Source organism: Triticum dicoccoides, chromosome 3A, assembly GCF_002162155.2.
Source record: "Triticum dicoccoides isolate Atlit2015 ecotype Zavitan chromosome 3A, WEW_v2.0, whole genome shotgun sequence".
Taxonomy (NCBI): domain Eukaryota; kingdom Viridiplantae; phylum Streptophyta; class Magnoliopsida; order Poales; family Poaceae; genus Triticum; species Triticum dicoccoides.
The window spans coordinates 402,444,592-402,460,866 of NC_041384.1; the positions used below are offsets into that span (position 1 = coordinate 402,444,592).

Consider the following 16,275-nt stretch of genomic DNA (forward strand, 5'->3'; position numbering starts at 1 on the left):
AAAAGCAATAGCAGCGAGCGGCTCCAGGAGAGGGACTGCTCGGCAAAGGTCATGGAGGCAGGGTCGGCCGGAGCTTCGAGCTCGGCGTCCATGGCAGGACGACGAGGAGTCCGGAGGAGGAGGGCCATGGAGGAGGCGCAGGAGTCTTGCCAGTGAGGAGAAGCAGAGGCTTCAAGGCGGCGGAGGTAGCCGACAGAGGGACCGGGCGTGGGGGTGCGTGGCTATGGGGATCGGGCTCCGTCTTCTGTGCGTGGTGACGGCCTGAGGGAGGAGACGAGGGAAAGAGGAGGGATCGAGAGCGGGCGCTCTGTCCCTGGCGGCGCGAGAGGGACCAGGGGAAGGGAGCGAGATGGCTTAGGGTGCGAGGCTGTGGGCTAGGGTTAGCGAGGGGAGAGGCTGGGCCTTAGAGGCTGCGCTGGAAGAATGGGCCGGCCGACGGCTGGTTGGGCCTAGGGATGGCCCTAGAGGCCGGCCTGCTGGTCTCTCTCCTCTCTCTCCTATTTCCTTTTCTTTAAAAAAAATAGAGAAATAAAGAGAAAGGAAAAGAGATAAAAGAAGGTTAGAGGAAGAATTTGGGCATGCGAATAATATTCCCGGACTCACAAAAATGCGCATGTTCCAAGAAAAATGGAGTGGGCATTTTTGAAAGTTTTAAATTCAAACTCATTTGATTTAAAATCAAATGGTTTGAATAGGAAGTGAGGGTTAGGAAGGTCCAAAAATGTTCGGATTTTTGGAGGAGCCCCGAGAAAGCGATGAAAGAAATTATGGACAAAGTTTGGGGACCAAACTTGAAGCGAGAAAAGGCATGTGATTATTTGCAAGTGTGTTATGGGTGATTCCAAAAGAATGGAAATATTTATAATAGCTCCATAAATATTAGGAGGATAATGTTATAAAGAGAAGTCACTCTTCCCTCGATTTAAATGGATCGAAGATCCACACAAATTATTTAGTGGGTTTTAAGACGGGTTGCATATTGACATGATGACATGATGCAAGGCACATGATGCAAAGGGGAAAGCAACAAGCAAACAAAACACCTGACGAAACCCAGAATCCATGGATGGCATCTGAATCTCCGGTCTTGGGGCGTCACATGCATCTTCCTGAATTTTCCTCTCTCGTAGAACCGAACGGGACAGAGCTCCCCAATCTCTCCCAAGTCTCACCAGCGCTGCCCCGTGCTCCAGCCGCTCGCCACCATCACGGGAGGACGCCACCTACACTCACGAGGACACCTCCGGGATCTGCTTCATTTGGGGCATCCCGTCCACCCATCCCAGGAGTTCGGCGACCACCAGGACAAGCGCCACATCCACGCCCGAACACCATCATCGTCGTCTTTTCCAAGTCCGTCGTCGGTGCTGCTGCACTATAAGCCGTCGTCGATCTCCTCCGTCCACCTACGCCACCATTTCGACCACCGCTGGACTCGTCGTCGAACGCCGCATCCGCCCGTACCCTCGCCAGAGCCCGCGGACGCTCGGAGCGCCGCCGCCGACGACGTCCGAGCTGCTCGCCGTCGACCTTCCCTGCGGTGAGCTCTCCACTTCCCCTTCACCATCCGATCTGTTATTTATGCGCTAGATTAGATCTAACAAACGGTTTGGTTTTTCTGTTTATAGATCGGTTTAGTTCCGATTTGTTACGGTTTTTATTCGGTTTAGATCGGTTCAGGTCTAGTCGGTTTAGCCGATCGGTCTTTCTCTTTTAGCCCGTATGCGTTTCAGTTATTTTCCGCCCGAGCGCTGTTTAGTTTCAGCTCGCACACCCCCGTTGCGCCCGTTAGTTTTTTTTCTGTTATTTTCGTTTCTGTTTTTAAAACAGAAAGTTCCAATCTTGAAAAATTCATATCTCTTAGGTTATTTGGAGTTTTTGATTGATTCTTTTTGCTCTAGTCTGCAAATTTCCTAAAGTTTCTGTATAAAGTAGTTTCGGCCATGTTTTAGGTTTTTTAAAAATTGTTTTATATGGGTTTTAGTCAGATTAGTATTTCTGCTATAATATGAGCTAGATTTAATTTTTTAGGCGATTCTTTTTGCCACTACTTTGTTTTGACCTTGCCTAGCAGTAGGATTAATTTGGGTATTTATAGATTTTATTAAAATTTGTTTTTCACGAAAACAACAATGTGCTAGTTATTTTTGACTTGCTACTATTTTCTGTTGTTTTACTTATTTGAAAATTTATTTTCACCTCTGTTATATTTTATTTTAGATTTGTTTCTATAGTTATAGAGGGTGAACTTTTATTTACGGAAGAATAAAATGTTTTATTTCTTTTTCTTGCTAGCTTTGTTTTAAGTATAATTAGAGTTTTAATTTAGCTTTTTATGTGTTTCCTTTTGCTAGTAAAACTTTATGAAAAATACTTTCTGTTAACTTAGTTGATTTAAATTTTATTTTCTGTTAAAATTATTAGTTTAGTATTTCCTTTGTTAAGTTCTACTTAGGACCAAACTATTTTGTAGTTAAGGCAAAAGGTTTTCCTAGTAGGTTCTTTATAGTTTTCCCTATTAGTTCTTTTGATGTGTTATTTGTTTTGTATTGGGTTTTCTTATTGTGTTTTTTTGATTGTTATATTTGCTTGCTAGAATGCTTGCTTATGTGAATGTCATGTTTGTTATTATAGATTTCATCAGAGAGTTGCGTATAGTCCTATCAAGTTATTTTCGAGAGCGTTGTTATCTTCGTCAAGTAATACCAGGCAAGTTCACCTTGACCATGTTTTTTCATACCTATGTTTTATTTGCATGTAGTAGCACCCTTTTAACAATCCCTCTAGTAGTGTTATTGAATCTTCTAGTTGAGTAGAATTCATGAGGTAGGAACCCATCTCCCTGTTACCAAGCCCGGGACGTTATATAGTTTTAATGCTACGCTATAGTAAACGGGGTTTGGTATGAGTGCACGAGAGTGGTGTGAAGAAGGAGGGCTCTACGTCAATGGCGACAACTTCATGATGGCATCGGCAAGAACTGCATCTTCAGGACTCCAAGGCCTCAAGATTTTGAGACTCGAGACAAGAATTCAATACACACTACTCGGTGAAGGATGGTTGACGGGCACCCTGGTGGAACCAGTGGATGGCCGGGATGCATGGAGAAGCGCCATGACATCTTGCGGAAAGCTTCACCCAGACTCAAAGAGACGGAAGAATACTTCATGACTGGAAGCTTACCTGTGCAATCACAAGTCACTATGGGCTCTGGCTTGGTTGACCTTAGTGGTGACTCTGGCTGGGACGGTGCTGGCAGATGTAGAACTACGGTAGGATTGGATGAGCACCGGACGGTGGTCAGGGGAACTCTTCGGAAGACCATGTTTCGGTCATCTTGTTCTCAAACACCGTTGTAACGCCCTCGATGCGGCTATATCTCCCACGTGTCGAAGCACGACTTAGAGGCATAACCGCATTAAAAGCAATGTCGCAAGTGAGGTAATCTTCACACAACCCATGTAATACATAATGGAAAGAGATACATAGTTGGCTTACAATCGCCACTTCACACAATTACATGAATAAAGCATTACATCATCCAGATACAATCAAGGTCCGACCACGGAACCAAAATGAAAGAAGACTACCCCAAATGCTACACAGATCCCCGATCAACCCAACTGGGCTCCACTACTGATCAACTAGAACGAAGCAACACAAAGTACAAGATGTTCATCGAGCTCCTCCTTGAGCTTGGTTGCGTCACCTGCTCGGTAACATCGGCACCTGCAAACTGTTTTTGGAAGTATCTGTGAGTCACGGGGACTCAGCAATCTCACACCCTCACGATCAAGACTATTTAAGCTTATGGGTAAGGTAAAAGGTATGAAGTGGAGCTGCAACAAGCGACTAGCATATTTGGTGGCTAACATACGCAAACGAGAGCGAGAAGAGAAGACGAAAGCACGGTCGAACAACTATGATCAAGTAGTGGTCCTAGAAACAACCTACGTCATTCATAACTCCAACACCATGTTCACTTCCCATCAATAAAAGGATACTTGACAAAGAAATCTGAGTCCTTGAAGAAAAAAGGGGTGGGAGGGTGGGAAAAACAAAGGCAACTTGGAGACAGATGAAACAAACACCGTTGAGAAGAACTGATAATAGATCTTGCGGACGTTGAAATGGTCAGATCCACTAGAAGAGAAGCACGCCGGTTGAAACGGATTGACATGACAATCTCGATGATCATGAAGGATTGGTATTCACATAGGAACATGAAAACACCGCTTAGGAGAGGTATGGAATCAACATTTGACTTCGAAGCAACTCGAATACCACAACTCAAAACAAAATAAAGGATTTGCTTGCAAAATAAGCCGGAACAAACATATGATAGAGATTTCGTCTGAAGTTTTCTTGGTGGGGCCTACACGGGCTCGATCGTACAGCACCATCATGTACAAGGCAGTGCACATGACATACGAAGCGTCCCCGAGTCGGCATAGCCAAGGACTCTTTAAGACACAACGAGACCACTGTAAAACCAACCGTGGATAGGCGGACCACTAGACATCGAACCCCAATTTCATATCATATATCCGTTGGAAAGATATCCTAAGATCTACTTGAATTCCCACTTATAAACTCCCGAAATTTTCCGGTTATGCAATCAGGTGTTGGGGATACATGTGAAGCATAATATCTCACCCAAAACTAGCAAATCCTACATCCAGCTGTATCCATCCTTCAACACATAACCAAGAAACCTTCGGAAATCATTCACCTCAACCTTCGAAAAGCATCCGTTACACGAGTTACGACAATACTCCCGAACTCCCGCCCCAGTACTGGGTGGCGTCGAGGTTATCTCACCAACAACTGCATAAAAGAGATTTTCAATGTCGGTGAAACTAAACTCAGGTATTCCAGAATTGCAATGATAAAATTGTGACGACAACACCTCGGAGCTCAACTCCCCGGGACACTGCCACAACCCCTAAATGTCAGGAGGCACCAAGAACAATGTTCTCGTCACAAAACCATCGGAACGATTCCAAGATACCTGCATGATCCTAATTTTTTTAGTGAAATTTGAGAAGAGAAGAGTCAAAACTCTACGCCAGGATGCCTCACCAGAGCGACGAAGGGACTGAGGAGTAAAAAAGAAGTCCTAACTCTCTTATATATATAATTCCTAAATGACTCAAAACATTTCTAGACTCAATAACGCCAGCGATTCGAACAAGCAGGGGGCTCCTAAGGTCGGGGAAGGCTCTGATTACCAACTTGTAACGCCCTCGATGCGGCTATATCTCCCACGTGTCGAAGCACGACTTAGAGGCATAACCGCATTGAAAGCAATGTCGCAAGTGAGGTAATCTTCACACAACCCATGTAATACATAAGGGAAAGAGATACATAGTTGGCTTACAATCGCCAATTCACACAATTACATGAATAAAGCATTACATCATCCAGATACACTCAAGGTCCGACTACGGAACCAAAATAAAAAGAAGACTACCCCAAATGCTACACAGATCCCCGATCGACCCCAACTGGGCTCCACTACTGATCAACTGGACGAAACAACACAAAGGACAAGATCTTCATCGAGCTCCTCCTTGAGCTTGGTTGCGTCATCTGCACGGTTCAACGGCACCTGCAAGCTGGTTTTGGAAGTATCTGTGAGTCACGGGGACTCAGCAATCTCACACCCTCGCGATCAAGACTATTTAAGCTTATAGGTGGGGAAAAGGTATGAGGTGGAGCTGCAGCAAGCGACTAGCATATATGGTGACTAACATACGCAAATGAGTGCGAGAAGAGACGGCAAAGCACGATCGAGAAACTATGATCAAGAAGTGATCCTAGAACAACCTACGTCAAGCATTACTCCAACATCGTATTCACTTCCCAGACTCCGCCGAGAAGAGACCATCACGGTTACACACATGGTTGATGTATTTTAATTAAGGTCAACTTCAGGTTTCTACAACCGGACATTAACAAATTCCCATCTGCCCATAACCACGGGCACGGCTTTCGAAAGTTCAAATCCCTGCAGGGGTGTCCCAACTTATCCCATCACAAGCTCTCACGGTCAACTAAGGATATTCCTTCTCCCAAGACAATCCGATCAGACTCGGCATCCAGGTTACAAGACATCCTCGACAATGGTAAAACAAGTCCAGCAAGACCACTCGTTGTGCCAACAAATCCCGATAGGAGCTGCACATATCTCGTTCTCGGGGCACACCGGATAAGATAAGCGTACGGGAGCCAACGTAACCCAAGTTGCCAAGGGACGGCCCCACACGGTGCTCTGGGTTGGACCAACACTTAGAGAAGCACTGGCCCGGGGGGGTTAAAATAAAGATGACCCTTGAGTCTACAGAACCCAAGGGAAAGAAAAAGGCTAGGTGGCGAATGGTAAAACCAATGTTGGGCCTTGCTGGAGGAGTTTTATTCAAGGCGAACTGTCAAGGGGTTCCCATTATAACCCAACCGCGTAAGGAACGCAAAATCCGGGAACATAACACCGATATGACGGAAACTAGGGCAGTAAGAGTGGAACAAAACACCAGGCATAAGGCCGAGCCTTCCACCCTTTACCAAGTATATAGATGCATTAATTAAATAAGAGATATTGTGATATCCCAACAAAAATATCCATGTTCCAACATGGAACAAACTCCAAACTTCACCTGCAACTAACAACGCTATAAGAGGGGCTGAGCAAAGCGGTAACATAGCCAAACAACGGTTTGCTAGGACAAGGTGGGTTAGAGGCTTGGCTTAACAATATGGGAGGCATGATAAGAAAGTGGTAGGTATCGCAGCATAGGCATAGCAAAAGAGCGAGCATCTAGCAAGCAAGGATAGAAGTGATTTCGAGGGTATGGTCATCTTGCCTGAAATCCCGCAAGGAAGAAGAACGAGTCCATGAAGAAGACAAACGGACGTAGTCGAACGGGTCCTCACAAACGCGACGTTATCAGAACCAACCCGAAGAAGCAACACCGGAAAGAGGCACACAACATAGTAAACAAACAACACATGAACATGGTATGAAATGCGGGTGCGATATGCGGTGCATATGCATTATTTGACAAGGAAAGATAGAAACTGGCCTCAACTTGGAAATCCAAGAGTGCCAATAGAAAGGTGAGGTGATTTCGGTCAAAATCGATATAAAGATCACCGGAATCGGATGGACGGTTTGGAAATGGCAAGCAAAACAAATATAGCACCGGTCTGCGATAATCAGCAAGTAGCCATCTAAATGCATCAAGTAAAATATGCTATAGCACTCAAACATGGCAAAAAAATACATGGCAGGGATCCACTCATAATGCTTGACAAAAGATGAACACTGAGCTACGGCTAATTCATCCAATAACAGGTTCAAACAAGCATGGCAAAAGAGCAAAAGTTAACAGGTTTCAGACTTAATGAAATTAACACAAGTCTGGAATTTATCATCAGGAAGCAAACTTTAGAGCATGAAAACTACATGCTACAGGAACATATCATGGTAAAGCAAGGCATGACATGAAGCTACTCTAAGCACTTAACAAAATTCCCTTAGTGACCTTGAGCCAAAAGGGATCAGAAAATACAATTGCAAGCATGTGAACATAGCAAAAACATAAACAGATTCAGACTTAGTGAAAAACTGGAGCATGCAAAACAGTTAACAAGTAGGCATGTTTACGAGCTCGATGCACTCACTACAAAGCATGGCATGATAATCTAAGCATACACCCAGCAAGAAGACATGGCATAGAAGGTAGACATGGCAAGAACAACAACATAGCATGCACGGATCAACTACAACAAGCTCGGCAAAATCGCTAAACATGTTAACAATCTGCCAGGAATATTTTATAGCAAAATAAGAGCTCGATTGACTCAAGCTAGGGTGCTCCATAATTGCAAACAAAGACATGGATGGATATAGCACCACAATATTAACAAAACAACCTTACTGATCATCCTCAAAAGAGGCATGGATCACTAGGAAACAACATGAACATATGGCATAAAAACAATATCAGGACAAGGACTTGGAGAAATTCTAAGTCCCTGAAATCAGCATCAACGATTACGCTACTTTGCAAGCTTGTGCTAGTCACCACAAATATCACAAAAATACATGGCAAACACCCCTGTAAATATGACATGGCATATAACAAAACAGATGTAGAGCTCAGGATCATAGCATGCACACATTAATCATGGCAAAAATGACAAAAGACCATTTGCTGAAACAGATCTAACATAATCATCGCATAGCCCTCTTCAACAACATTTCAGGCATCAAGATGAGCTCAAATGAAAATGATGCAATGAGATGAAATGATGTGCTCGTCGAGACGAACATTCTGATATGCTACACGCACGAATCGGAGAAACAGTTGCAGAGTTGTGAGCTGACGAAGTATGCAAAAAAATATTGAGGGAGAGGGAAAAAGTCAACCGGATCTGGATCTAGGGTTCCTCGGCACGCGAACCGAGGCAACTCTGGCGAGCTCGACGCGACTCCGGCGAGGTCGAAGAAGCAGCGGGGAGGCGAGGGGAAGGCAGATCCGGCCTCTCCCGACCGGATCCGGCGGCGGTGGGGCAGCTCCGGCCACCGCGGTGGTCAAGGAGGCGCGGGAACTCGCGGGGCTGTCCGGCGGCGAGCTCCGGCCGGTGATGCGCGGCGGCGACGGAGCTGTGCGGCGGAGCTGTGCGGCGGAGCTGGAGGGAGTCGGGCGGCGGGGACGAGCGGCGTGGGCGGCGCCCCGCGATGGGCTTGGAGGGCCCGCGGCGGGCCGGGCGGGCCGCACATGGTGGAGGCGGCGATGTGGCGGCGACCGGTTGGGCGAGGGCGGCGACCGGTTGGGCGAGGGCGGCGGCCGGCTGGCGTGGCGGCTCGTGATAGGTCCAGGTGAGGTGGCCGGGCGAACGGACATGTCCGGCCGGCGTGGGATGAAATGTCCGGCGGCGGCGGGGAAGGTTAGGGTAGGGTTCCGTCTGCAAATTTTTAGGAGGGGATCACATATATAGGTAGAGGGAGTTAGGAGAGTCCAAATGAGATGCGGTTTTCGGCAACGCGATCGTGGTCGAACGACCAAGATGATGGAGAGGGTTTAGGTGGGTTTTGGGCCAAATTGGAGGGGTGTTGGGCTGCAACACACACGAGGCCTTTTCGGTTCCTCGGTTAACCGTTGGAGTATCAAACGAAATCCAAATGGCACGAAACTTGACAGGCGGTCTACCGGTAGTAAACCAAGGCCGCATGGCAAGTCTCGGTCCAATCCGAAAACGTTTAACACCCGCACACGAAAAGAGGTAGAAAGGGACACCGGGTGACATAGGAGCGCCGGATTGCAAAACGGACAACGGGAAAAATGCTTGGATGCATGAGACGAACATGTATGCAAATGAAATGCACATGATGACATGATATGAGATGCATGACACGCAAGTAATGACAAGGCAACAACAGCGAATAACTGGACGACACCTGACACATCGGTCTCGGGGCGTTACAACCGTGCAGTGTGAGAACGAAAAATGAGGGATCGAATCTTGCGGGTAAAGTGTACAAACCTCTGCAGAAGATTAAAACCTAATCGATTAGCCGTGTCCCCGGTTACGGACAATTTGAGAATCTGGACTTGGATCTATCTTGGAACTCTCAACACCGGACTGATAACTTAATTGCGGGCAACTTATGATGATTTTGGGCTATGAGACATCGGTTGGCGGAACCATGTCAGATAGAAAACTATATAGTACAGACTCCTGATATTCCATTGATGTAGGGAAAATAAAACCAGCTTTTACGCAAACAAAACTCAGATATAGAGCTACAAAGCCATACTGCATATAGTATAGTTTATCATCTGTTTTCTCTTATTGTGATCTTGCTGGTACATTCAATGTACTGACCTACACGGCTGCAACATATCATGTTGCAGGATTTTATATGACGAGTGAGTTGCGTTGATTGGGTTACGGTCTACACTCAACCTGCCGATGGCGTTGATGGGACTCCACACCCGATTGTTTGTTTCCGCTGAGACTTATGAGGTATATGTATATATATATATATATATATATATATATATATATATATATATATATATATCAGTTTTACGTTATTTATACATGTGATTGCACTTTGATATATACATTGACGTACTGTGTGTGCCAGAATACCGATCCAAGGATGGCATAGACACACAGAGACTTGACCGTCTGAGGTCGGGTCACTACAGAAGACTACATCATCATCAACAACACCGACCTTGATCCCGACAGTAGTGATGATGACTGTGAAGACGAAGCTGGAGCTGATATCATGGAGTCTCCCACCGATCAAAACCTCTAGTAGACCACCATATGATCAAGTAGTATTTCCCCCATGTATATAGTATAGTCTGAGCACTGTAACGATAGTTAGATCGATTGTATGCCCTTGCTTGATTGATTGAGTGATATGATATGATTGTGTTTGTCTCATGTGCATATGGGTAGTGCTTTCCCACTAGACCTCATTCTATTCAAATCTCTTTCCTCTAAACCCATCAGATGCCTCCGAGACGTTATACCGGATTTGTCTTCCCACCGGAGCTCACTCAGTTGATCCAACAGCAGAATGCCTTGATGCAGTTGTTAGTTCAGAACCAAGGCAACAACAACAACAACAACAACAACAACCCACCGCCACCACCTCCAGTTGACAATTTAGCCCGTTTTCTGAGGTTGTAGCCGCCGGTGTTTTCCAGTAGCACCGAGCCGATAGTTGCTGATGAATGGCTACGCATGATTGGAAGGGAGTTGACCACCGCAGGTTGCACAGATGCTGAGAAGGTGCGCTTTGCCGCACATCAATTGGATGGAACGGCAGCCTCATGGTGGGAAAATTACACACCACATTCCCTATAGCCAATGTCACTTGGGAGCAGTTTCAGCAAGCATTCCGCACAACCCATGTCTCAATTGGAGCTATGAGTATGAAGAAGCATGAGTTTCGCAACCTACACCAAGAGAATCGTACTGTGGGACAGTACGTGGATGAGTTTAGCAAGTTATCTCGCTATGCCCCAGATGATGTGGCCATAGATGCCACGAAGCAGGAGAAGTTTATGGAAGGGCTGAACGATGAGATGAATATGCAGTTGATGGTGACAACATTTAACAACTACCAGAAATTGGTAGATAAAGCTCTCATGATTGAAGGAAAGTAGCAGCAGATAGAGAGTCGCAAGAGGAAGTATGGACAAGGAAGGTACAATTCAGGAGCTCAGCAGAAGCCTCGTTTTACCCCGAATCCGGGAGGATTTACCCATAACCATGGAGGCCACACTCATAATGGAGGAAATTCTCATTCTAACATATAAAGGTTGCTAGCCAACTCCTCTCCACGATCGTCCCTCGATTTGCATCGCTTTTGTCCGTCGGATGTTGGTCAAACTGGTCTTCCGTTGATTGGTTACGTTCGATCTGCGCTGGTAATTTTCGTTCTTCGTTTGACCTTCCGGTGAATTCATTGAGGCGATGACCTGTGGGCTCAGCCTCCTGCGCTATTGGTGGGTCAGTTCTTTTTGGGTCGCGGGCAGCCTCCCCTGGCATGCCGCGTGCGTGCCTAGCGCAGCGCGCCCCTCCTGGGTCGGCTGGAACGACATATCTATACCCGCTGCTACCCCTTGCATGCAATGATGAGTGGGCCAGGATGGCCGTTGGTTCCACATGTAAGGGACTCTTTGTTATTCTCCTCCGCGTTATGCTGGGTTGGATAGAATTGTGGCTGACTCCTCTGCGCCGTCGTGCCGAGGCTGACCTCTACGCAGTGCCGGGTCCAACCACTCACGGGTCTTTTCTCCGGATCGTCCGGTGCGCTCGCCCACCTTTTCTCCGGGTCATCCGGCGCCTCCACTGACGCTGGGGCCGTGTCGAGAGGCGGGGCCGGTGGTCAGTTGCTCTGTGTTCCTTCGCTGCTGGGTTCGCGTGGCCGATGCACGGCTGGCAACTGGACGTGCGAGCGCCGCGCGTTGGGTCCCTTGTGCGAGGCGTGCGTCGTCTCAGTGCACGTCGCGCCCTGCGCCGGTGGCAAACCCTTCCCCAATCATCACAGCCGCCACACGCCTCCCTCCTTCCTCCTGGCCCGCACCCCTGCCGCGGCGCCCATCCCTCCCATCTTCGCGTTTCTCCTCCTCCCAGGACTACCTCCCGTCGCTTAGGCTCCATGGCGGCGACCGGCTCGAGGCGAGCCTGGCGCAAGCGGGCGGAAGCGGGTGGGAGAGTGCCGGACGGCGCCGTCATTGTTCATTGTCGCACCGCTAAGCCGCATCGAAGAAGGACCAGGACCTCACCCCTCGTCCCTTCTGGATGCACCTCCCCACATGAGTTCCTCCTGCCTAATTCAGCTCCCTTTTCCATCTAATTTCATTCTTGTTTCACATGTTGGTTTGGTCGGCAAGAGAAGTTGTGTCGCCGACTGCAGTAGCCAGGATTGGTGTTGGTGATGTCTGTAGGTATTTTCGTGCTTGCCAGTTAAACAATTCCAGGTTTGGTCAATGTCTCTGGAGCTACGGTATTATCCTTTGATTTCTCCTATATTTTCCTTCCTGATTTTGTTTGATGATTTGCTAGGTTATGGGATTGGATCTCCATTTTCCAAGATTCTTAGCTGATAAGTATATTATGCGGGAAAATCTCTACGTACTGATGTTGTGCACATCCAAATACAAGCAATGTAAGTGACCTAAATGCTACATCTCATACTGTTTCTGAATTCTAATACCATTCCTGTGTAGTTGGATACCCCATAGGGCAAAGTTGATGCTTTGTACATCACTTCTGGACCTATTTATTAATGTTGCCGTTATCTGGGTTTCCATGTACTTGATAGATGCATTCCTTATCTTTATGTGTTCCATCTAGGCATATATGTTTCTGCCCATAAATGTATTTATGAGTTGGCCCCATTTTTTTATTGCTTTTATGTACCGTTTAATCCCCTAAAAATGGGCTATACATGCATTTTAAAGAGTTCAAATCTTCTATAAATATTAGCATTGTCTTACCCCACTGCTCTCTGCCGTGCAGCGAGGAAGATTTCATCCTCAACCTCCCTCACGACCCCAGGTCCGACTACTTTCCAGTTTTGTTATTTTTCTTCTTGGCCGCACTGAACAACATGGCAACATGGGTGTCATGGCCACACACATGCGTCTTGTTGCCCTCCTTAAAATTCAATTAGATTATCTACAAACATGCAGCCATGTTTATTTAAGATCCAATTAGATAAATGTTGTTTAGTTTCCATATAGTTTCTAATCAGAAAGGCCTCATATGTAGGTTGGGGACATGGCGTGAAGATATGGTTTTGTGATCTATGGTCTTGAGTCATCTGTTGGATGGGTGATAATGGAAATTTTCTTGACGGCAAACACGTGCATAAGTTTTGTGATAGTTAAACCTGTTTTATGAGAGTTAAAGCTATTTTTTGAGAGTTAAACATGTGCATACGAATGGAATTTTTTTAGAACTGGTCAAACTATTTTTTTGTAAGAGTTAAAGCTGTTTTCTTGAGGACAAACCCGTGAATAAGTCTCATCTGTATAGATTAATTAATAGGACAGCAATTTAAGTTTATTGAAGCTCTTTAAGAAGCGAGGGTCTGCTTTGGTTTCTTGTTGTTTGCCTATTCTCTTAAAAACAGTTGACTGGATGCAGCCGAGGGTTATACATCAATAATTTGGGCAGTTGCATATGGAATTTTCAAGTAAAGGATTTCAGAAATCTAATATGGCATGCCTATTTTTCATGGAAAAAACGAATGGTGTCTTATTTACTATTTAGTTTTTAAGCTAGACTAATTTGACTACACGCTTCCTGAGGTGCCTTCTGTTTTTGAATAGTCATAGAGTGCTCCTGATTACGAGATGTTTCTTTGTCACTATTTGAATTTCTGCCTTGGGTGGCCTCTGTCTTGGTTTACAGCTCCATATGGCTACTTATGTATAACATATGTAGGTCCTGTTTGAACTGTTCTCAAATATGTTTACTACAGAAAAGTGGAATATGCAAAGTTTCTGTGTTGATTAGGCAAATACTTGCTTTGCCTTAAAGACTGTCCCCATCTATGTTCTAGGTTTTTTGGGTATGAATTCCATATTTCCCTGGAATGGATCAACACATTTGCATGCGATTTTAGAAAAATATATGTGAATGCATCTTTCTAATAAAAGTATTGCTTAAGAAATACCCTTTTTCTGAAATCAAAATTGTTGTTGGTCTTCTGATCACTTTCATTGTCTATCAGATAGGCTATGACTTCCATAAGCTAGCATCATTGGGGTGAGGTCGTTGTGTTTATTTTATTTTCAATGCCTTGCAAGTTAGTGGTTCCCAGAAGATTGTAGCCTACCTTATTAGCGTCGACTGGCATATTTATCTTTCATGTCATTGCTTAACCATGCCTGGATGACTGCTATATTTATACATGCACAAAGTGCTTATTCCTTTGGTGCTTCCAGATTATCAAGGTATGAGCAGAGCAGCGAGGGATGAGAAAAGGTGTAACTTATCTCAGACATACAGAAATGAAAATAAAGCTATGCACAGAGAAAAGGTGTAGAATCGATTGCTGGGCATGAACTCCTGCATGGACCACTTTGCTTTGCTTTTGTCACATTAAAATTAATTATATTTAGCAATTTTTGTGTCCACAGCACTATAATCCATCCATCATTGTTGGTTCACCATTCTAAAGGAAAGACTCATAGATGCCATTAGATAAAGGTCAAATCTTAGTGTACTTGAATATATAGATTTGTCTGATTGTGTTGTAATCTTAGTTTCCTTTTATATTTCTGTATGAACCTACTATTATGTGTCGTTGTGTTGTAGTGTTGACCATCTGCAGCAAGGGTTAGGCAAATATTTATCCTGTAAAATGAGTTACCGGTTCTTACCACGTGGTTGTTATTTTATTTTCAATTTTTATGCATCACATGATTTTTTTAAAGTGATCTTAATTCATGGTCCTTAGTTTACTGATCGTTCGGCGGCTCTGTGTACCAATATAGTGGTGCATCTAGGAGGAAGGGATCTAGAGACAGCGATGGGCAAAACAATCCTGTTGAGGCAGCAAGAGGCAGTTCTCGACAAATCACTATTAAGGTGTTCTCTTTTGACCTGTTGATTTTTCTGTCTCTCTGGTTTTGATTTCCTGGTATAAAATTTACTAGAGAGAAAAGCAGCGCAAGGGTCCAATGGAAGAATTTGGTGAAGAACAAGGTCTCCATCATTTGGCGTCAAGGAAGGGAAGACCATGTCATCATTTGGCCAGTCCAGGTAATGCTCTCTACCTGATGCACTATTTAGGTCATCATGGTTTGAATGCTTTTGGCTCGTCTTAATGCTAATAAGGAATGTCGGGCTTACAAGTTTCAACCATGTGCAACGATTCCAAAGTTATGTAGGCCAGATTGTGTTATTTTTTACTGAACACTTTGTTCTCCAGTGAGGTTACAAATTCTATAATATGTTGTGGCGGTATGTACATATGGAAATCCTAATCTAGCTAATTTGATCGTGGGAAACATGTTGTTAGTCTATCTTCCAGGCCTGTTGTCACCTCTCATTATTTCTGCTATAATGTGAGCCAATTAGAAACTGATATAATGTGTTTTTCCTAATAAATCTCATGCTGGTGTGTTTTGCATTCTCAAAAAATCATGACAGGTCCCCATGCCCCTGTATCTTCCCTCGAAGCCGGGTTCCGCGAGCTAAGATTGCAGGGGAGAATGAACGTGCAAGTTTGCAGCATCAAATGTTTTTCTACATTTGATGGGTAGCTAAATTAGTTTGATTTCACGGATGATGGAGCCTTGCTGTGTGACGTAGTTCCTGGTGAAGAAATATTTGTTAGGTCTATGTATGTGTGTACTGGAGTTGGTGCATCTCCAAGGAAGAACGAAACCCTTATTCCTATCTTATCATATGCTACACTTAAATGCAAAGTGTTAGCTATGTTAACTGCTGTTTCGATCCCTTGTTTGAAAATGTGATTGATTACAAATTGCGCATGCTCAAGTATATATTTGTAAAAAGAAGTCCTCCTTAATTTTTGATTAAAAAGGGTTTGGGTTGGCGCTTGAAGTGTTTGCTCATAGCTAAAGTTACTACACATTCATGATTTTAAATGGGTATTTGCGCACATCTCACTGTAGATAACAAGGCACCATTTTTTTTAATTGTGGACAAGAAGTCACCATTCTTTTTTTAAAGGGTGTTAAATTTGTCATCATATGTGTTTGCCCA

The 16,275-nt window shown here is 44.9% G+C and overlaps 1 protein-coding gene across 6 annotated transcripts; it reads left to right on the plus strand.

Annotated features, from left to right (window-relative positions):
• The first annotated feature begins 12,044 nt into the window (after window positions 1-12,044).
• LOC119268322 lies at window positions 12,045-16,047 on the plus strand. 6 transcript variants are annotated; one of them, XR_005133088.1, is made up of 7 exons: window positions 12,045-12,512; window positions 12,598-12,700; window positions 13,054-13,092; window positions 13,306-14,581; window positions 15,002-15,132; window positions 15,201-15,306; window positions 15,697-16,047. XR_005133088.1 is itself a non-coding variant. In XM_037549913.1 (7 exons), exons 2-7 carry the CDS (start codon window positions 12,601-12,603, stop codon window positions 15,742-15,744), a joined length of 519 nt encoding a protein of 172 aa, XP_037405810.1. In that variant the 5' UTR covers window positions 12,045-12,512; window positions 12,598-12,600; the 3' UTR covers window positions 15,745-16,047. The 6 variants fall into 6 exon arrangements, 2 of the variants coding, with proteins under 2 accessions (XP_037405810.1, XP_037405811.1); XR_005133087.1 differs by having other exon boundaries at window positions 15,039-15,132; XR_005133089.1 differs by having other exon boundaries at window positions 14,487-14,581; window positions 15,039-15,132.
• The last annotated feature ends 228 nt before the right edge of the window (window positions 16,048-16,275 follow it).